At 37.3% G+C, this 22,929-nt stretch overlaps 1 protein-coding gene across 5 annotated transcripts in view; it reads left to right on the top strand.

Annotated features, from left to right (window-relative positions):
• fmnl2a (formin-like 2a) overlaps window positions 1–22,929 on the top strand; it is a 61,496-nt gene that overhangs the window by 23,206 nt on the left and 15,361 nt on the right. For all 5 annotated transcript variants that reach the window (XM_028024456.1, XM_028024457.1, XM_028024455.1 and 2 more), the window contains exons 3-12: window positions 977–1,057; window positions 6,696–6,772; window positions 10,938–11,021; window positions 12,901–13,056; window positions 16,920–17,028; window positions 17,217–17,293; window positions 18,951–19,044; window positions 20,158–20,232; window positions 21,889–21,999; window positions 22,424–22,573. In XM_028024456.1, the coding sequence (XP_027880257.1) occupies window positions 977–1,057; window positions 6,696–6,772; window positions 10,938–11,021; window positions 12,901–13,056; window positions 16,920–17,028; window positions 17,217–17,293; window positions 18,951–19,044; window positions 20,158–20,232; window positions 21,889–21,999; window positions 22,424–22,573 (1,014 nt within the window). The remainder of the gene's footprint in view (window positions 1–976; window positions 1,058–6,695; window positions 6,773–10,937; window positions 11,022–12,900; window positions 13,057–16,919; window positions 17,029–17,216; window positions 17,294–18,950; window positions 19,045–20,157; window positions 20,233–21,888; window positions 22,000–22,423; window positions 22,574–22,929) is intronic.

Here is a 22,929-nt window from a genome sequence, read left to right as displayed (position 1 = left end):
CAGAACTAATTGCTCAGTCTGCCTCGAGGAATACGTCTTTCTTCTTCTTCTTCTTTTTTATTATTTTTAAATTTCTTAAAACAATTTACCCATACTTGTTGAAGTTTCACCATTGATAAACTGCTGTGCTGCTGCTCTCAGTCTGAAACAAATACAATTTCCCGCTCAACACACTGATCCAAATCCTAGACTAATCTCCTGTTTTTATATTTGGAGCACAATGGTGTGGGCTTAAAACCTGGTGGTTGGTTCAACTTGGGTTATTGTACATCTACAGTGAAATAGTTTTTCACAGCAAAGCCTCATGATCTCCTGGGATTTGTTTTTGTAATTGTTTTTGTTGAATCCATCAGGTATTAAAAAACCTCCTTCCTTTAAAGGGATAGTTAAGTATTTTTAAGGTTAAGTTAATAGGCTAAAGGCATCTAATATATTACCTGCAATAAAGAATGCTTTTGGTGTCATTGGTAGAAATCCACATTAGTTGTGTACATCTCTGTTTACTTTTATACTGTGATTTTCCCACTAAGTAACAAATAAAAGTTGATTCTAATCCTAAACCATTCATTTAACACAAAAATGTAAAGAAGTGTTAAAACTGGGTAAAAATCTTGACAGAAAATAGCATCTTTCTGTGACTGATTTTATTTCATGCAATATGAAACGAGTCATATGAGGGTTTGTCATGTCTGCAGCCACTTATGAATGGAGGAACTGTTTTATTTTCCTTCTTGAAGTGGAAGATAATCTAAAGTTCCCATCTATGGATCGTTGCTCAATGTGAGTTAAAGTTTCCTTTGTGCTGAGGATAAAAAAGGATGTGAGTGTATTTTTGTTTTACTTTGTGTGTGACCATCCAAATCACTGAACCCACAAAAAATCTAAATGTGTGTTTCCGGAGTCTTTTTTTCTTTATTTCTGCCTCATCTTTTCCCTTCCTTCTCTCTAATCTCATGTTCTTTTCTCCCTTTGACAGGAGCGATTTCAAGTGAAGAACCCACCTCACACGTATCTCCAGAAGCTAAGGAGCTATCTAGACCCTGCAGTGACACGAAAGGTGAGTGTTCAGCCTAACATGCTTTCCTGTTCTGGTGGCCTGGCAGCTTTCAACCCCCTCCTAGCCCAAGCCTCCTGACCTTCTTACTATTGTTCAGGATATCCCCACAGCTGACGAAAGATTGCATTGAAGAGTTCCCTGGGAGACAGCTCGGGAACTCAAGTTGCAAAACACTGCAGATTAGTGAGAAAGCAGACAGTTGTTTATCGGGAACGCCCTGGTTGGAGAAACCCCTGGCCAGAGTTTAATAGTCCTGCTCTGTGGTAAAGAATGAGCAGGGGAAAGACAGACATATTCCTGCATTGACAATTCCTTACAGCTTCGCAGGCTCCTGAAAGAAATAATCAGGAGTTCCTTATCTATATGATAAAAATGCCTTTATGTTGCTTTAGCAGCCCGCGTTTGGATGTGTTGCTTGGCTGCATGAGAGGGAGAAAGTTGGAGGCTAGGGAGGAGCTTCATGTGGACAAGTATCAGCCAAACTTCTCTTGTTTGCCAAAATGAAGTCTTTTTGGCTTTGGTTGTGCAAGCTGTAGCGAGAAACGCCAGGGGACCTGTCTCTGTGATAATCAAATTAGGCAACAAACTTGGACAAAACAAGAACAAATTACTGAATAATTCCATATGAAGCTGCTGTGGCTAAAAGTTTTACCCTCAATGACAGGACTAGAGCGGCATGACAGAACCAAAGCAAGCTAAAACTGTGATTATGGTTGTAAAAACAGTGAAACGGCTGAGTTTTTATGAGGTTGTTTTGAAAACTTCTCTGACGTGGGAAATTTTGGAGTCTTCACAAAAAAAATTACAAACAGGAAAAAAACATTACGACAACAAATAATTGATAACATATGTGCAAGAAAATGTAAGTTTCCTTTTCAATAATCATGTTGATCTAAGATAGTCTCGTAATTTTTTAATGCAGATGAGTTCAGGCCTACAGTGCTGCGGTTGGCATATCTATTGCCTGAGGAGTCATGTATTTAGAGAATCTGATAAAGAAAAGAATTGACAGCAGAGTGTTTCAGGCATAATAGACCTATCAGTGTCTAGGTTAAATCATTGTATCTTCTGCAACAACGGGTTTAGTGTGAGAAGGTTTAGACTAGAGATGCACTGAATGGAGTGAGGGGCAAATTTCCGAGCTCCTATTTTGTGAATTGTTGGCATGTCAAAACCAATTTTAATTTAATTTGATTTCTTAAAAGAAAAGCAAACGGTACTAGTGAATTTAATGGTGAACAATGTTGAAACAATGTTTACTGTAATTTTAGAACAGAGATGGAAGGATTACAGAGTATTGATGTGTTAAATTGTTTTTGGCATCTAATGGTAATAAGTTTGGTTAGCATTACAAAAACAACAGTAAGTCATAAGATTTTCAAATCACAGTATTTCTGAATCCAGCCTATTCTTTGTCCGACAGAAGTTGAAAGCTCAAAAGAATGAAATGGAACATAAATGGCGTACCGTATTCTGTCTTCCTAATGCCTATATTGTTTCTTTTTTGATGTTTCTGGACATCTCTTAGGTCTGAGCTCACTGAAACTAAAAATAGAAAACTGAGTCTTCATCCCACAGTTACAACTTCCATAATGAAGGGTGTTGCTGTTACAATGTGAACCATGTAAAACTAATAACCTGCCAGATGCTTTCCTCAAAGTAAGTTACATACTAAAGAAATGTTAATTTTTTATTTAAGCAGTTAAAAATGTAAAATTCATATTATATGGATTCATCATATACTGAATTCTGTTTGATATTAATTTTGATAATGACTTACAGCTAATAAAGACCAAAAATTGGCTTTTCAGTAAATTTGACCAATTAAAAACAACTTTTAAAACATTAATTATTTCTTAAGACCCACACGGTCATTATGAAGACTGACAGGTATTCAGCAACAACATTTCCACCCTCCACAATAGGGCTATGCTATAAAAGAATGATGTTAGAAAGCTGATTTATTACAAATTTCTATTCTCAACCATAGTAACAGGAAGTTGGAGAGGAAGGCAGGAAGAGAAGCTCATTCAAGAGTTTAGGGAAGAAAGATTCTGACATCCAGCAGGAGTCGATGCCTCAAGAGCCACCAAACACAGATGTATCCATGGCCTGGGACTTCAGCTGTTGGATTCTTGAGTTGGGCTTAGGAAATATAAGTTTTAGGTGTTGCTCAGTATACCCGTCCCACTCCTTCGATGGTCAGTCTTCTTATCAGAAGTAATTTTTGAATCTATATTTGGAAATCAAGGTCCTAAAATCTGACAAGAGACAAGCTGAAGGTCACCATTAAGTCAACCCGGGCTTCCTCAAAGCTTCCTCCATAACACAACTCACTGATCCAGTAATTTATGCAAAAGGAGCCCCAAAAATATTTTGAGTGCAGATACAGTACGGTAAATGGTCATACTGTACCTTTCAGTAGAACATTTCTATTTGGGTCTAATTACTGTACATGTTTTGAGTAGGTTTAACTGTATACTAAGCAAGAGTTGGAATAGGTACATAATCTGTTTATCCTTGAAGTATTTTCCAGCATTTTAAATGTTTCCTTGTCAGAGGCAGTGACCATGTTGAAACCTTTCTAAGTATAAATATTCAGCATTGCCATTGAAGATCAATCATATGAGCTGATCTACTGTCCCTCCATTTTTTCTATTTAATCAGCTTTAATAAAATATGTCCCAGGAAGATGTCACTTCAGTTCTCTCCCACCTTGTTTTTAGCTCTGGTGGCCTCACGTTTGTTGTGTAAAATTAGCCCGACATGAAACTGGCGCTTTTTCTTTGCCTCGATTGAAAGCTTGAAGTGGACAGACGCACAGGAACAAGATGAAAGACTGAAACGAGCGCAGCAACAGGGAAGGAGAGGTGCTGAATTAAAGAGAGTTTATTGAGGGAAGGGGCTAAGAGATGGACGGACGACAGCAGAGACAAAAAACTAAGCACAAGAGGGCACGGAGGAAGAGAGAGTTATGGGCTTCTTTCTACATTCCTGCTCCATCCCCCTTTTCTTCCAACTCAAACAATTGCCACTTTGTGCCACTGTGAGAGAGCTGGAGGTCATTGCCTCTGCTTTCCATAGGCAGGCTCCCGTGCATTCCTCCGAGCAGCTCCCAGCCAATCGGCAGCCAAGGAGGAAGAGCCTCAGTCTAGCTAGTCCCCAAGAATGCATCAGTCGTTGATTTGCTTCCAGAACGACCCCTCCTGTGCTAACACCTCCCCAAACCTCAGTTTTTCACTCTCCCCTCCTTTACATTCTCCCTGCTGTCTCCTCTTCATCTCTCCCCCCTCCTTTCCTCTCAGCCTCTCTCTCCCACTGTCTCTTCCTGCTCTCTCTGTGATGCAGCTGGTAGCACTTAAAGTTGTGGGGGTTGGTGGGGGGCTGAGAGAGCCTGCGCAGTACCCCGAAATGTGTTCTTTGCTTTCCATATCCTATTTTTTTTAAGTACTCCTCCCCAATAATAATAAAAAAAAGATTCTCTGTTTCTCATCTTAAACGTACACCACCCTGGACCAGAGACGTCCACTGGAGAGGATCAGCTGTGGGAACAGCTCTCTTCTCTGTGGATGTTAATAATAGGCTGACACAAGCCTGAGCTCTGCTTCCTCCCAGATATAAACGCATCATGGAAAGAGACTGGGAGGGTTTGTCTCGTCTCTTCTTTTCTGTCCACACTTTTATAGCACCGCTTCAACCTTCTCCAGGTTTTACAAAGTGTTTTACAATGTGTTGATCCTTTACCCATTCACACAAGTGTTCTTTTCTTGTCTAAGTCTCCAGTCTAATCTGAAATTAATACAAGGCAGGAGTGGAAGATTGGACCACTGATGATTTTAGGGCAGCTGTTACCCAGGGCTCCTGATTATTCTGGAAAAATCAGGGAACTCTTAAATTTGGTAGAAGTATTTTCTAGTTCAAAGTAAGAGGAGTAGAAATTCATCCATCAACCGATAGATTCATTACTCCTCAGTTGATCCAAATCACCTCTTGTCTGTGTATTTTATAGTGCATATATCTTTGTGCACTTGAAATAAGACAAAAGTGACTTAAAAGTAACTTTTCAGCAACAGATGGGAGCTCGTTTTAATAAAAAAAAAAATCATTTATATTGTTGAAAAAGTACTTGTTCCACTGGAATATTATTTCACTTATAATAAGACACTTTTCCCATGTTATAAGTGATATAATCTGCCATTTTTCAACAACATTAAGGAATTTTTTACTTAAACCAAGCTACCGTATCTTGCTGAAAAGTTATTTGTAAGTTAGTTTTGTCTTCAAGTGTTCAAAGATATTTGAACAGGAAACTAGATTTAAAAAAAAAACCTAAGATTTTGTGCTTTTACAGCTCATCTTACCCTATCCTGAATTGAATGTATAATTAAACCCTAATCCATAATATTTTACAGTTTTCCTGTTTCTCCTGTCAGATTGTCTAAAATGTAAGTGACAAACGTATAAAAACATGGCTTCCTGTAAAAATAACAGCTCATGATATAACATTTTCTTTATCAAAGTTCAGTTAGGTTTTCTTCTGTATTATGAAGAGGTTTCAATCTGTCTCATGTGGGGATTTTTCCCTCCTCATTACGTTACAGCCCATTTGATTGCCTCGGGTCATTTGCTCAGCTTGTTTTGTTCTTGTGGTTGTGTAATAGACTAAACGGCCTCTTGTCCACAGTTTTGCAGATAACTATTGAGTCAGAATGGGGGAGAAAAAGGACATAGGAATCCTCCACTCATATTCATTTTTCTTTTTTTTTTTTTGTCTCGATCAGGAGCTGGGTCTCACCTTTGCGTGGTCTTCAGGTTTTTAGAGCAGCTGTAGCCTGAGTAACAAACCTGAGAATCTCTGTTCGTTTACGTAGCTGCTGAGTGTTGAATCTATTTAAAGACGGAATCTACTGCCTTTAAATAACAAGATTGGGCTTATTGTAGTTGAACTAGCACTATTTAAGATACTTACAGTAGCAAGGTGTGTTTTTACACTTGATTATTAGGAAAAAAAATGACCACAGTGAAACATGGTGATGGCAGCATCATACTTTGGGATCAATTTTCTTAGATCCCAAAGCATAATTTTTCTCCGGAGTTTGTCCCATGAGAGCATCAATACATATCAATAAATTTGAAAATCTGATTCAAACTGAATGTAAAGGTGCTTTGACAAATTTAGTATTTTAAATTGTGTACATCACGTTATAAGTGGACAAAGTGTTGAAATGGTTTATCATGGTGTCAGGAAAACTTTTCTTTTACAGGGTTGACTTTAGTTGAGAGTTTGACTGTATGAGCTATAAAATTGAGGTAAAAAGAAGGAAAACAAGAAAACTGTAGCTTTTTTCCAGTGACTCAGCTCTTCATCTTTAATAGCCTAGTTAATAGCTTCTTTTCTGTTGAGGAACGACTCGGCCCCCATTTTTTATCCTTGGATTTTATAATCAGTACGTGCTGAACTCCCTCCTCACTCTCACTTCAGTAGATCTGTATTTGTGTTTGTCTGACCTTTCTTTTTAGAAAAGAATGCCCCCCTCGGCCAAAAAAAATATCCCTGATCTATGTTCCTACCACATGTTGATTTATTAGGGTACGATGAAATCTAACCTCCCCCCCCAATTTTATTTTCCTTCCTCAGAAATTCAGACGGCGGGTACAAGAATCCACCCAAGTCCTGAGAGAACTGGAAATTTCGTTGCGGACCAATCATATAGGGTGAGTCACTGACTGTGCTGAAGTTTGTGTAGTAAACGCGTCTTGTGTCTGATTATGTTCGATTTAAGGGGGGAAACGTCTGGCATTCCAGACACTAGGAGATGCAGATCCCCCCTTTTTTGTATCATTCCTATCTGTGCTGTGACCTAATATTACACCGAAAGCCATGTGGCGGCGAAGAAAAGATGAATCGGAGGATTGTTTCGGAGCAGCTGACACATGAGCAGCCTCTGGAGGGAAAACACATTTTTTCTTTGCTGGAGTTTGGCCGCGCCACCGTAGCATTTCAGTGCATGATTCCGATGATGAGATATTAATGTGGATATTGCTACATAGATGATGATGATTTCACAATAGATGAAACACTAGTGCATTTATGTGCTATGTTAGGTATTCTGAGATAACAAGTCTAAACCCGTGGCAGCAGATACAGATTTAGAGCTGTACAGTCAGACTGGAGCAGAGATCAATATCTCACTGAGAGTCTCAGTGTTTTTTCATGCTTTAGATCACACATCTGCGTCTCCATGGGCTGTGATGAGTGTGTTACTAATGATGCCTAATGCATGATGGGATATGTTGGATCCAAATTCCAATTATAGTTGTAAAGAAATGCTGCTTTACAGACACAAGGGATGTCTGCGTCTGTGTTTTTTAATAGTGTTTGTCCTAAAAAAAAGTCTGGAACTTGATGCAAAGTTTTTCCAGGCATAGGTAAGTATGAAAAAAAATAAAACAAGAATGTTGAAAAATATGTACATTTCAGAACTTTTTCCTTCCTTGTATCCTTTGTTTCCTCTTTTTATTCCTTTCATTAGTTTTTTTTCTTTCATTTATTTCTTGTTCAGGTCTCATTTTATACTTTGAAATGAAAGACTATTGAGTCTGAAAAGTTCAGCCTGGAAAAGTCTGAATTTTTTTACATTATAAAATTGCAGGAATCCTGTAACCTGTGAAAATGGGGAATGTATGTCCTTAGCAACCACAGTTATGAGCATTACCAAGACAAACACTACCAGAACAGAAAGTAAACCTTTAAATGCAGCTTATAGCAGAGCTCTTAAATCTTATCTCAGATTAAACATTTTTTCTCACTACAATCATATTTCTCACAATGTAGTAGTCATTTTACTCAGGAAGAAACATGACTTTGTGTTAGTCATTTATAAACAAAAGACATGTGATTGACTCTGAAGATTACATTTCTAGAAAAAAGAAATGACACACTCTTCTAATTTTAAGATTTTACACATAAGAGGCACTTCTAATTTTTAAATCTAACCTCAAACATAAAAATACACACAACAGATGCTATGCTGTCAGTACTCATTAAGAGAAAATGAAGTCAAAATTATAAAAATCTCAGTGTGGAAAACCAAAATAAACCCTTACTGCTTTCATTAGATCGAAAAGCCTATAATTAACTGATTATCAGGATTATAAGTGTAATCACTTCTATGAAAGCTGGATTTTTTGCAGCTTCTTGTTCTGAACCCTACTGGTCAACACAATGTCAGGACAGAAAGACATCAGCAATTACGTTGAACAAGCCACTGTTTCTTCTCATTGATCAGTGAAAGGCTACAAATTCACTTTCAAATTCTTCAAAGTTCATCATTAGTAATTGAAAAATAATTTTCACAAGTGAGAAACATTGAGACTGTTGGTGGCCTTCCCAACAGTGAACATCCCAGGGAAGCAAGACTGTGTAATTCTCGGATATTACAAAACCCCTAAGAGTCGCATTTTACCCAATGTATGCTTCAGTTTGGTCATCAGGTTTTAAATTCTTGACAGTAAAATTTGAAAAAGATCTTATAAGTTTGGTTTCTTTGAATGAGACAGGAGAAGTAAGTCTCTAGAAGGCTTGTAGAGTTGTCTCTGAATAAACCACAAGACAGGGACTGAGATATGCTTTGGGCAGATGAGACCAAAAAGAGATGTTTGGTCATGATGCACAGCACCATGTGTTTGGCAGTGACCAAAAGCGTATTGAGCTCAGTGGTGGAGGATTCATAATTTACACTCGCTTCACAGCCACATGACCTGTGCAACTTGTACTCACCGAGTCGACCTTGATTTTTTCTGAATTCCAGTGTTTAAGTATCAAATTTGAGGCTATTTGTTGATTCCAAACACAGCAGCAAATCTTTAACAAAATGTCCTGGAAAACATGTTACAATGGCCCTTTAATCAGTCAACCTGATTGAAATGCTGAGAAAGTGACTTTAGAAAGCATTGGAGAAACTATAAGGTGAGCAGATATTCTTCTTTTGCATTGAAGTTGGAACTAGGCGGGTTTATTAGATTTTAGTTGCCGTACTCTTAGCTGTAGATGTCATTGAACCCTTCTGCTGGTGAATCACTGGGTTTACTGATGATTTTTCCATTTTGTCTTCATGTTTGCTTAATAAATATTGCAAGTCTGGAATCTGTTCTTTGTTTTTGGAGACTTGTAATTAGCCTTAAGTAAATGTATACCCTGGTAAAGACCAGATGAGCATTTTAAGTAGGTGGTAGCAGCAGATCTTGAAGGATGCAGCCAAGAAAGCATTTGGTGGCCAAAGACTATTGAAACAGCAAAAACACTAGTCAGTCTAAACTGTCTCCTAAACCCTCTGTTTTTCTCTTTTCCTCCATCCCACACACATATATATTCTTCAATTTGTCAGTTTCACCCACACTCTGAGATTATCTCATGTGTCTGACAGCAGCGGCTCTTGCACTCCTACAGACTGTTTACACACCGATTCTGCTCTTTAAACCAAAACACAACTCCAGCCGCAGACGATGCCCGTGTTGCAAAGCAGCTGAACCAGTGTTTAGAAGGATGAACTCTTTTTAAAGATGTTGTGTTGAAAAACAAGATTACATGAAGTCAGTCTCTGTTGGACAAATGAGGAGCTAACCACGGAGGCGGGGGAGGGACATGGAGAGGTCAGGAGCTGCTGATTGAAACGGAGCAACAATGTCACCCACTGACACAGTGAATAATTGCTGCTTCTTTTCAGAGGTGAAACGGAAAGTTTGATCAATCATGCTGCGCATAATGGGCGGATTGTCCCCGAGCGTGCTCTGCTGACGCTGACTCTGGCTCCACGCCTGCTTGCCTGTGCTCAACATGTTGCACTGTGGTCACCAACATGTGGAGAATGGGAGGGTTGTCAGCATCTTGTGGTAATGACCACCATATGGGCAACGAAGCCACTCCGTCAGTCTGTTTTAAGACGATGGCCCTGCCTAGCACCAGTTTACCAGACTCTCATACTAGATTGTCCAGCTCCATGCAGTCACACCACATGGGGGCCAATCAAGATGCAGCTACATAATCATAATCATAATCTCAGTGCATAATTTTTAAGGGAAAGAAAATGATACACAGTTGTAAAAAATAAATAAATGAAAAATTTAAAACTTAAAATCTGAAAAGTGTGGCATATATTTGTAATCAGCCACCCTAAGTCAATGCTTTATAGAACCACCGTTGATGCAGTTACAGCTGCAAGTCTTTTGGGCTTGAAGAGAGGCTAGCTCAGTTATGATGCACACTTTGTGAATGTCTCTGTTTGAGTAAATCCTTGCATGTGGAATTCATCTACTGCTCTGGAAGATAGGGTACTTATTTTCAATTGTTTATTTTAAAAAATGTAATAAATTCTAGGCAGCATAATAGGTAACATCAAATTTGAAAAAGCTAAAATGACTCCTTTTGGGTCATATAGCAAGAAAAAAGGAACAACCCTTCTTCAGAAACCAAATCAGTGATTTGGTTTCTGAAAGTTTTTCTTCATTAAATACATTAAAAGAAAGAACTTGCATTTTCATTCTTGGAACTCAACTGTACAATATGATCAACTTTTTTTAATGTGTTTATTTTCTATCATGCATTAAAGATCTTAAGAACTCATACAAAATCAGAAAACCAGAACTAGACCTGATTAGAAAGTCTCCAGAATAGAAGAAACTCAAAAGTGTTCTACAAGAAAACAATACAGCAACTTTTAATTCCTAGCAGTGTTATTTTGTTACACTTTCCTGTAATTGTACCAAAATATCTGTGTTACACTTTTATTTCTGTAAATGTCCATTAAAATTTAATTGATGGTCACAACAATTCATTGGCAAATTTATTTTGCAATAAACTTCTATATTTGCTTGTTTTCAGGTGGGTGAGGGAGTTCTTAAATGAAGAGAACAAAGGCCTAGATGTGCTGGTGGAGTACCTTTCATTCGCGCAGTACGCTGTCACGTAAGTCCCTACATGCATCCTCTGTGGGCAACAGTGTTTCAGAGGAACCAGCACAACGCTGCTATTCTACAGACGCTGATGCCTCTCCACTCAGCGCCAGCTCCACCGTCTCTGCAGTCAGAAACACTGAGTCACTCGCTGACCGTCGCTAACAGATTGTGTATTATAGCAGCCGTATGCTGCTATTCACGAACTGACTGGGTGATTATTAGTCACTCCTTGAGTCCCTCTTCAAGCCCTGGTGGCCTTTTTTGTTTAATTTGAAATTCATCACTTGACTTCAGCATGTGTGATTATGGTTTGTCCACATTATAGAGGTTGGCTGTAATATTACATTTATACAGTGCTGGAGCAGCGCATAAGTTTGGTGGGATAAAATACCTTAGCCGCTACCAACTTCAACAAAACATTTCATTTGTTTAGCTTCACATGTTTAAACGCACAAAACCACAGTGGCGTCACCGCTGGGTCATTAGACTTTGACATGTCATGGCCTATATGACAACTTGATAAAATGTTTATGTTTTGGTTATTGGACTTTCTAATCAGAAGCCAGTGATTAAAAACAAAAAAACATTTTAACTTTTTTTGGTCAAAACAAGTTGGCAGAAATTTAATTTAGATGTTCCTTTAACGTTTGAAATGATAAAATTATAAAATTACTAGCAATCCCACCTGATAAACAACCATTTTTAAAATTATATTCAGACACCTGCCACACCTCAACTATTGTTTGGATCAGCGTTTTCAACATTAAGCTCACAATGCATGAACAATTCAAACATTTTTTTAAAAATCCTTTACCCTCGTCAAAATATATTATCATTTTAAACTTGACTATGTTGTCATTCATTTATATTTGGATGTATTTACCCTCTAATAGAAGTGGCAACAATTCTGAATTCCAAGTTTTTGGTTAATACAGTTAAAAAGGTCAAACATCTCACCTTTTTAAAAAAGTTTAACAGTCTCATAAGGTTTATGTTGTCGTAGCAGTGAGGAAAAAAAGATTTTAATGGAAGTCAGTGGGGAAATTTTGCACACAGGATTTTTTGGCAGTACATATTACATAATGCAATCAAATCAGTTTTGTTGCTTATCTCTGATTTTTCAAACATCCTGTCAAGAATTACAAACTCACAATGAAAGTGTTATAATCTTCAAGGTAACTGATTGCTTAGCAGTTTTAATCAAGCCTAAAGTATAAAAAAAAAAGAAATCTGAAAAAATGCTGATGTACAATAATATTTTTTTGTTTTTTCGGGGTTTTTTGGCGTGCGTCAATTTTGGCCACAAAGGTATTGGAAGATGACAAAAGGCATCATAGGTGTAAGAATAAGTTTTCCTTCAAAAGTTCTTGCCACAAGCTTTTACACTATCAAAATGATCTGATAATAAAAAGAAAAAGAAAAAAGAACAAATATGCCAAAGGGGAAGATGCGAAAGGTAAAAGAAGATCAAATGAAAGCCATTAAATTAGACGCACTACAGAAAAGACTCTGACGCTGCTAATTTTATGCTTGAGTGATCACCGTTCAGAGTGTACAGCTCTAAAAACAACAGACAACCAAAAATGTTGCATAGTAAAACGTTTTGCTGAAAAATACTAGCTCCATTGATAGCTTTTTACTTCTTTTGAACTAGTCAGCAACAGTACTGACATTGAACAAAGCTGTTTTTTTGTTTGTTTTTTTAAAATCTGGTAACATTTATGGTAACATTTAGAGAATAAATCTACTGCTTCAGCCAAAGTATAGCAAGTCTCTGGGTGGTCCTTAATTGTGGCTCAGACTGTTAAATAATAGCAAAATAAAGTGTTTTTCACAATTGGAAAGTTTTTTTTCACAGCTTGTTGACTCATCTACGTCTCATTTTCCAGTTATGATGGTGACTGCTTGGAAAACAATGCAGATGTTATGATGGACAAGTCCAAGACCTGGAGTCGGTCTATAGAGGACCTGCATGGAGGGGGTACCCTGCCAGCCCACATCACGGGGAACGGCATCACTCGGGGCGGGCGGCATTCCACGTTACGGTACTACAAACATTACCATGCGTTTCTACATTTACCTGATGGTGGCAAAGTTACCCAGCAACTGTGTTCCTTCCCCATTTTCTGTTTTCAGCATTTGGCTTAAGCAGTGTGATTATTTTGAGAAGTCACACATTTCTTATGATGCCTCAGCTGCCTCTTTGTGTAGTCATGGGGTCTCTAAGACTTTAAATGGCTTAAAACACATGGAAGGGGGAAAAAACCTTTTTGTATGGATTTTTGTTTTTTGACTGTGGCTGGCCAAACTCATGATTATGACACATGACTGACAATATTTCAGGCGACACACTAGATTTTTTTGTAGGTCATTTTTCTTTTAGGGCCAATATTTATAAACACCAAACTAACTCCAAATCCTCAGTACACAGGATTTCACTGCTGTTTATTCACAAGGCCCTGGCTAATATACACTTTGAAGCACAAATCCAACTTGTTCATGCATCATTTCTCTAATCCCTGCTGTCATGGCTTTATTCTCTCAGTTCAGAAGTCATATTGACGTCTGTTGCCTCTAATCCTTAATTTGAAGAGATTTACCTGAGCACTTCGTACACAAAGAGCATTACTAAGTCAACTGCCACATGAACTTTTGAGACCTTTGCACTACAATAATATTTAGGCAATTCATAGTGAATTGTTCTGTGTCAGTTTGACACACACATATGTCATATATATATATATACAGTATATATAGTAAGACATATTTTACACACTTTATTACAACTATTAATTCAAGACTGTCAGACAAAGATAAGTCTAACTTCTGCTCTGCAGAAGTTTTTCCCCCTTAAACTTCCTGAAATGTTCTTATGTTAATCCAACAAACAATCTATTTTAGTGGTATTTGTGTGATAGACCAACACAGAGTAGAAAGTAAAAATATGAAGTATGGAGTCTTATCTCCTAGATATGTTAGATATGAGTAGATGTGTTGTAAAATTATCTGTTGCTGCAAATACATTGAAGTCTTTTGTGACAGTTTCTACCAAAATTGTGCACATCCAGAAACAGACTTTTTGAACATTTGTCTTAGTAAATGGGATGAATACAAATGCAAATGATTTCCTTGTTGCTACTTTCTATTGGTCTGTCACAAAAAACACAGCAAGAAATAATGTGAAGTTTGCTTTTTAACATGACATAATTCAAAGATCGATTGTTAGAATGTCCGTCAGCTACCTACAAAACCTCAATACAAAAGTGGTTTCCACCACTTCATTCTGGTGCTTTATTTGTCTTGTTCTAGTCAGCTAAGTAAATGGTGTTGGTTCTCTTGTGTCACTTTTCTGGAGTATGTTCAGTATGCGAAAATGATCAGTGTCTTCAGCTGTCTTGACTGTCTCTTCTGTTTTTGTCCCCGTCTTCATCAGTAGTCATCTGCTCTTTTGTCCGCCACTCTTCGACAGCAGGCAGGTCGCCACTTCCCTGTTCCCTCTTGAGACGCACACATAAACACACAAAATGCAGCGTCCACAGGCTGCCGCTCACATATACATCCCCACACAGCACCATTTCCTTATTATACCTTTTATATTATACCTTTTATAGCTTATTATACCTTGTTAGAGCTGTCTGGTTTATTTGTCCTGCTGTTTCTGTCAGGAAAGTGAATTATTTGTACTCCCAACCTGCTCCCTCCTCTTAGTCCTCCTCATTCTCGTGTGACTGAGCTCTGCTTCTCTTGGAGTAAATGGTTTGTTCTGTACTCATTGTTTCTGTTTGTGTGCTGCTTGTGTTGCTCCTTGAATGACATTCCTGTGCAGAACTTAACCTAGATTCTCAAATGGCCACTACAGATCGCTTCTAGAAATGTTTCTGTATTTTGGTTTAGACAGAGAATATACTTACCTTTTGCTTTTTAGGTAGTATTAAAATAATCTATGGCTGGCATATTAAAGCCAAACTAAGTCATTTTTATTTGCTTTCTTCAAATTGCCTCTTGTAGGATGCCGGGTTCGTTGAACTGTCCAAAGTGTTCTCAGATGAGACGGTATGTCTGAGGAGTTAGGAGTTCGCTAGCAACATGTAGACATCTTAGCCCTGTATCTTATAGCCTGTAGTGTAGTTCTAGTGTTTGGTTTTTCCATGTGGCACAAATTAAACTGTTATTACTCAATACAGTCTGCACTGTTGAAAATGCAAATATTTTTTACTTGTTCTCACATAAACCTAAAAATCTTTTCTGTTGAAACTTTTTTGTCCTTCTCCAGAACATGAATCAGATTTTTCACAAAGCACATTAACCTTGTTTATTAATTTGTCTGGTTCGCATGTCAATCAAGATTTTTTGTCCCTCAGTCATTTACATATAGGCCTTTATTGAATCTCAGTTCAATACATTGAAGTTAAAAGCTACTGTGTTGTCATGTCTACAGTAAAGTGACACCATTTCTACATCCGACATTGTCTAGATTATTTTTGTGATGATGTTTCACTTAGATCACTCAGCAGTTACGTTTCTGATTGAGCACTCTCATTTTCTTGGCACAATGTATATTTTACCATAGCTGGAGAATTGTGCTGGGCAACTTTACTATGTTGCTCCAACACAGAGTCAACTGGTGTAAGAAAGCTGCGGTTATGTTCCAACAATGTGTCACCTATATAGTGCACATAGGTTTATCATTTGTTTTTAAAGCTCAATTGTATTCGATTCATGCAGTTACGTCCTTTACACGCTAGTATGATTACGCTTGTTTTGACATGATTCATAATTTCCTCCTTGTGTTTTTCAGTTCAATTCCAGTTAAAACCAACTGTCAAAGTTGATGTTCTGCTTTATAAGATTAGTGCTTGATTTTGAATCTCTTGAATATGAATGACTAATGTTTTGACTGTGCTCTGCTTTCGCTTTCATTATGAACAGAAGTCTGTAAACACAACAGCCAATTGAATTGTTTTTTATTTTGTTGCAGTTATTCCCTTTTTTATTTATTCTCGTAAGGTATAAATTTGCTCAGTAGAACAGAGAACAAAGACTCTTTCAGACATGTCAAAGCACGTTCATTTCCTGTGAATTTATTCCTGTTCTTAGTTCCACTTCACCTCTGTTAAGATGATTAATTGGGAGGGGAACCTTTCTTTTTTTACTCCTCTGTATTATTTTTGGTAACTTGTCCAATATGCAGCTGTGATTTTGATTATTTTTGGTTTTGTGAGGTACTTTTCCCTTAACTCTAACACATGATGTTTATGTGTCAGAGCAGGCTTTAAGATGACTTATTAACCATCTTCATCTGAAATCTGCTGCCTCCTTCTTTAAAAAAACTGCTGTGACTCACTGATAAGTTTTACCTACAGGCAGGGACTCTGACAGGAATCAGCATGTCAAACTGTCGCCTGAAGAAATGTTTTTCTACTGAACTTGGACTTGGAAATTGAAACTTGTGATTGTAAAGTTTGCAAATAAACAGTTTTACTTTAACTGGATCAGTACTTGCGTCGTCTCAGAAGCCTAGTTTTTGTTTTTTGTCCTCGTAAAGTTGCACAGTCACCGTGCTGCATGCAAATGACTGGCTTCTATTATGTTAGCTGTGATTGATATCTAAGTGAAGGACATCAGGCTAAAACAAAGCAACTATCTTGTGGCCCCTGTATGTGGCAGTAGATCATATTGCCGTTGTTTGTGGTATTGTAAAGTGGCTTGGCGCTTTAACAGCCTCTCTGTACGAACAAGGGGCTGGGTTATTGTTCTCATTTACAAATAGCATCTGTTCTCTTGCTTATCCAGGCTTTTTACACGTGTTCAGACACAAACCGACTTGACACTCCGTTTAGAAACACATGCACTATTTTCCCTTTTTAGCAACTTTTCTTCAATCTTTTTTTTTTTGTTTGTTTTATAGCTGCAGCACACTGCCGAGCAGGAGAACACTGAAAAACTCCAGACTTGTCTGTAAAAAGGACGACGTCCATGTTTGCATCATGTGCCTACGTGCCATCATGAACTATCAGGTAAGCTTTCTTTTATCTACAGGGACAACATGACCTTTCAGGCTGAAGCACAACCATCTATTTGAAGCTAAATTCAATTTGCTCCCCTGCTGTCCCTCCATACCTTATTTATCATGTACAATAATATTTAAAGGCTGCCCTATTTTAATCTGCTATTTGTCTTTGTCTCCATTATATTTGTGTTTCAGTATGGCTTCAACATGGTCATGTCACACCCACATGCTGTGAATGAAATTGCACTAAGTCTCAACAATAAAAATCCACGGTAAGATAAAGGAAGAAGTCATGAAAATGTAATTGTTGGACGTTAATCAAAGTGAAAGTTGGCAACACTTTCCAGATAATTAAAAATCATAGTGAATAAAATTTGTTCTTTCCTTCCAAATATTTTTGTTGTGGCTGCTAGTTTATTTTTAAGCAGTTAAATTTCTTACTGCAGTATTCTCAGTTTAAATTTCATGTTTTAGTAAAAGTACAACCATAGTTTCAGAGTATCAGCTGTGTCTTTTAGTGCTTTCATTGCTCTTAGACACATCCATCAGGAAAGAAGGAAGATAAAAAGCTCTACCAGCAAACTCCTCTACACAGACAGATGCATAAAGAGATCACTGCTGGGAAGCCTCTGCTGTGTGTGTGTGTGTGCGTGTGTGTGTGGATTGATGCATGAGTTCTCAAACAATGCCCAAAGGTTACTGGATGTCCTGAAAAGTTGATGTGAAACCTCTTTGCATCACATGTCACATATTCTTTCCTTCAGGCTAATAAATCCTGCATCAATAAAATGAAAACAACACAAACGCACTGAAACTCAACAAATGACATGTTGATGATTTGATACTCCTGGTATAATCAACATAGCCTTGCAAAAGTATTAACGCTACCTTGAACACTTAAACACATTATCACATTACCACCACAATGTTTATTTTATTGGGGTTTTATGTGATGGTAATACCAAGTAGAGCATGCTTTCGAGGTGAAAGGGAAATGATTATTATTTTACAAATGACAGACTAAAATGTGTGGTGCCAATTTGTATTAAGCCTCCCTGAATCAGTTCTGTATAAAAACATTATCCATTCCAATTACAACTAAAAAATTATATAAATCTGCCCTACAGCACATGTAGTTGATGCAGATAAGTATTTAAAAATGCATTAAATTTGGCCAAATGCAGAAAGCTCTTTAATGGAGTACTGACCTAAATCCTGTTCCTGTTGCTAAGTAAAGACGAGAATGTTTTTGTAAACCAATATCATCACAATACTATAAATTTTGTGTTCTTATTTTTTTGCCCCACAAGTAGTTTTAGGGTTGAACCTCCACCTTAGTCTGCCATTTTCATGCAGTTACAGATTTACTTCCAGTATAGCTCTGCATTTGCCTCCCATCTGTTTTCTCATCAACTCTGACCCGTTTTCCTGTTCTTGCTGAAGAAAAGCTTCCCCATAGCATCACAGTCAAACAAATTGTCAAATGATTAATAACGTTTTCCTGGACAATAGTTCTTGATTAGGATGGTGTATATAGGGTGACGTACAATTGGTGTTTTCGCACCCAGAGTAATGCACTCTTTCCACTCTCAGAAAATGGATTTTTTATTACTTAACCCTGCTTTAAAGTTAGAATTTTACTTGCAGAAAAAAAAGAAAAACATCCTTCCAGGTCAAAATTATCCACTACTTTGTGTTGGTCTGTCTTATAAATTCAGAATAAAAACACACTGAGGTTTGTGGTTGCAGCATGAGTGTGGAAAGTTTATGGTACTTTGCGAGGCACTGCAGTGTTGTTGATGAGGGGTTATTATGATATTTAGTTAATGCTACTGACTTTACACTTTAAGTTTATATTTGCTTCTCTATATTTGCTGGCAAATGCCATTTACTAACCTCTCATGCCATAACTTTCTCTGTGGTTTACAGAACCAAAGCTCTGGTGTTGGAGCTCCTGGCGGCAGTTTGTCTAGTGAGAGGAGGCCATGAAATTATTCTCTCTGCCTTTGACAACTTCAAGGAGGTATGACCAGCTTAGAGAATGGTAAACTGGGGTTCTTTAGGGAAACCCTTAAGTCTTTACATTCCAACTGTGTCGTTTCAAACAATCTCTTGGCCCTGGAGGAATGTTTCTCCGGCAGATTCCCCCTCGGCATTGCTTCAAAGGGTTCAGAGATACCGGTTTGTCTGTGTAGCACAGGATAACCCACACACACCCATCAGACAAAACCGCTCCGTGCGTGTTAACAAGATTCGTCAGGCACACCAAAGCTCAGAAAAGCACAGCGACAGATGTTCAAGATAGCCTTCCTGACCTGTGGCTGTCAGGAGGGAGGTATCCTGGCTGCCAGGGAGAGAACTAGCGGCTAACCACAGTCTCATTTTGTAGCAAACATCTTACGAGCATAGAGCGAGCACAGTTGATGTAATATTTACACCTCTGAATTAAATATTGAGTGTGGCGCTTTCAGCGACGGTGGCATTAGTGGGAGAGAAGAGCTCACCTAATGAGACGGAGGCTGAGAAATGTTTCTGATGGTGTGAAACCCATCAGCAGGGTCACAGATTTTGGGAGATTTTTTTTTCATAATTAGGCAGCACTGTTAGCTTTACTTTACTGGAGATGATTTGCTGCTACAAAGAACTGGCTGAAGGCAGAAGCTTGAGGTTTTTAAATAACCACGCTTCCTATTTCTACTGAATTCTTTATTATACTCTCTCCCAGTCTGCCTCTCTACCCTCCCAGTGACCTTGCTGATCAGCCAAACATCACTCTACCCCATTTTTACATCTTTCTAGATGTCAAGTTCTATTTTAAATAGGCTTTTTGCCACAAAAACACTGTATTTCTGGGATAAAGTTTGCAAAAGGTGTACAGTGTCTGCTGTAAATAGGATTAAAACAGGCATATATGAATAATTTAGATAGACAGTAATCACTTTGAAGGCTGAGTAGAATTTATCATCAGACTGTTTTAAAGGCATTTTTCACCTATACTGGTGGTTCATATGATGCAGCAGCTGCTGAAATCTTGAGTCTTCTTACTTTTTACTCTTTTTTTGTGTTAATTTTATGATTATGGTTTCATAATAGTTTATAATAAATAATAATTTTATACCCTTTTTTTGTGTTGCAGGTATGTGTGGAGTCGCAGCGGTTTGAGAAGCTTATGGAGTACTTCAAGAATGAAGACAACAACATTGACTTCATGGTGAATTCAAATGAACTCTTTATTATACAGATGCATAAGTATGAGATAACCATAAATAGAAATATAATAGCATTTAAATATGATGAATTAACTTTTATTTTAAACCACCTAGTGAATCCAATGTCATGGATATGTCTCTGTGTGTGTGAGTGTGTGTGATTGCTCTTGAAACTTTAACCAAGATTCTTACCTTAAGAATCTCCACCAACTTCTTGAAAGAACTTGCTTCACCACCCTCTCAAAGCTGCAGTTATCTTTGTTGTACACCTTTTTCAATGATATTTTTTCCTTCCACTCAACTTTCCATTAATATGATTTGATACAGCACTCTGTGACCAAACAGCTTCTCTAGCAATGGCTTTTTGTGGTTTACATTCCTTATGGAGGATGTCAGGGATTTTCTGCTGGAGAACATCATGTTAGGAGAAATAAAATCTTGAAATATTTCACTATGGACAAATTTCACTTTTTGAACGTAATTACTGGAAATAGATTTCAATTATATTACTTGGCCATCTGCTTGGGTTAAAATGACTCTCCTGTAAGCCCCGTTTTAGACTGCAGTTTTAAAAAGGAACTATTTAAAACTTTGATACCGGTAATGTGATTATTTATTTTATTTTCTTAAGAAAAATAAAATAAATGTAAGATCCACTGGCTGAATCATTTAGTGGATGAGACGGGCCCACAAAAAGCAACAAGGAGAACAGATAGTGACTGAATTAAAATAAAAAAGTGTTCACACCTACACCTATTTAAACATTTCGAACAGCACTGCAGATACCCTCTTGTTAGACTAAACTTTTGAATAAACATTGAATAAACAACCTTTCTTTCCAATTTTGAGATAAATATTTAGCTGTCTGTATTTGTAAGAGTCCAGCCTGATGAAGTGAAAACCAGTCAATGTTGTGTCTGTCTGCCAGATGCCTAGCAAGTTTGTCTCCATCGCTTACAGAAACGCTACATCTGGTAGAACTTGTTGTTGCGTCAGGATTGACTAACATAAATGATGACAGAACAGGAAGCTGCACATAGTTTATATTTATTTATCTTTGATTGATTGACATCTCTCTTATTGACATAATTATCGTACTGTGTACCTTTTCCACTTCGGCATCATAGGATGGAATATTTGCATCCAAACTTGTTGGAGTTCATGGACTTTTTGCAATAAAAAGCAGCAAGAATCTGAAAGAGAAATGATTTGTCAGTAGATCTGTAGACATGATAATGTATCGTCTTGTCCCATGCAATGTTGTAGGAGAACACTAAGTGCCAAAAAAATGTTTTCAACTGCAAAGTACAATCTTTTTTTTCCATGGAGAGTCAGTATCTGTTATAAAGTGTGAATTTATTTTCAGAATCTTATACATATTTAACAGACCACAACCAAATTTGTCCAAATATGTGAATGGTAGTAGCTTTCTTATTTACATCAATTAGATTATATTAGGCATACTTGTCTTCAAAGTGTAATACCATGTGTGCTACTTTTACTCAGCTTTATAATACTGTCAGAATCGTCTACTGGAAATCAGAATAATGACCATAAATCAAATTGTGCAGCATTATATGTATGAAATTTTAGCTTATCTCTGCTAATAACAAATGTTGTTTAACTGACTCTTCTGCTTGTCTCTTTACGTTCTTCAGGTTGCATGTATGCAGTTCATCAACATTGTTGTTCACTCAGTGGAGGACATGAACTTTAGAGTTCACCTACAGTACGACTTCACCAAGCTGGGCTTGGACGACTACTTGGATGTGAGTTGAGATTTACAGAGAACTCTAAAAGCCAATAACTGCTTTTCTGTTTCTTTTTTTTTTTTTTTTTTTTTTTTTTCTTTTTTAAATCTTTATTCATTTCATTCAATACAAATAAAAAAAAAAAAAAAAAAAAAAAAAAAATTTAATACAAAGAAAAAAAAATAAAATAATTTAAAAATGAAATGAAAGGTAGCAGAAAGAAGAAAATAATCTTATAATATCTGCCCCTTTTTCTCAACTATGGATCAAAACAACAAAAAACAAACAAACAAAAAAAAAAAAAAAACTAAAATTTTTTTGATTTGTCTTATGTGACAAAAAAAAGAAAACAAAGTTTCTTTACAAACCTGCATACGTGAGATGGGTGCAGTCCTTGGGAAAGAAAGTGGACTTTAATCACTATTTTGTGTCTGTTTAACAGAAACTGAAGCATACAGAGAGCGATAAGCTCCAGGTTCAGATCCAGGCCTACTTGGATAACGTGTTTGATGTTGGAGCGCTGCTTGAGGATGCAGAGACCAAAAATGCTGCCCTGGAGCGAGTGGAGGAGCTGGAGGAGAACATGTCGCATGTGAGAACCCACAAGAGTTGTTTTATGACATTAAAAAAAATCAACATTTATTTATTCATTTATTTATTTATTACATATGCTTCTTTTGTAAGTTGCACTGACATTTTTATATGCTCCTATGTGAATTTGTGCAATGTAATGTTGTTCAGCACCGTCTTTGAGTCGATACTGAACGACACAGTGAATCTTGAATTAATGCTCTGACATATTGCATAAATTTGCTGCATGATCTGATTTTCCCCTCTACTGGAAAAGGTTAAATGCTCATTATAATGTTTTCTGTCATAGCAAACTGATGTATCTGCAAAACATTAATCTCCTGAAAATTTCTAACTTATGAAGACATGAACACGATC

This window comes from Xiphophorus couchianus, chromosome 7, assembly GCF_001444195.1.
Source record: "Xiphophorus couchianus chromosome 7, X_couchianus-1.0, whole genome shotgun sequence".
NCBI classification, from domain to species: domain Eukaryota; kingdom Metazoa; phylum Chordata; class Actinopteri; order Cyprinodontiformes; family Poeciliidae; genus Xiphophorus; species Xiphophorus couchianus.
This window is presented reverse-complemented; position numbering and strand designations above follow the sequence as displayed.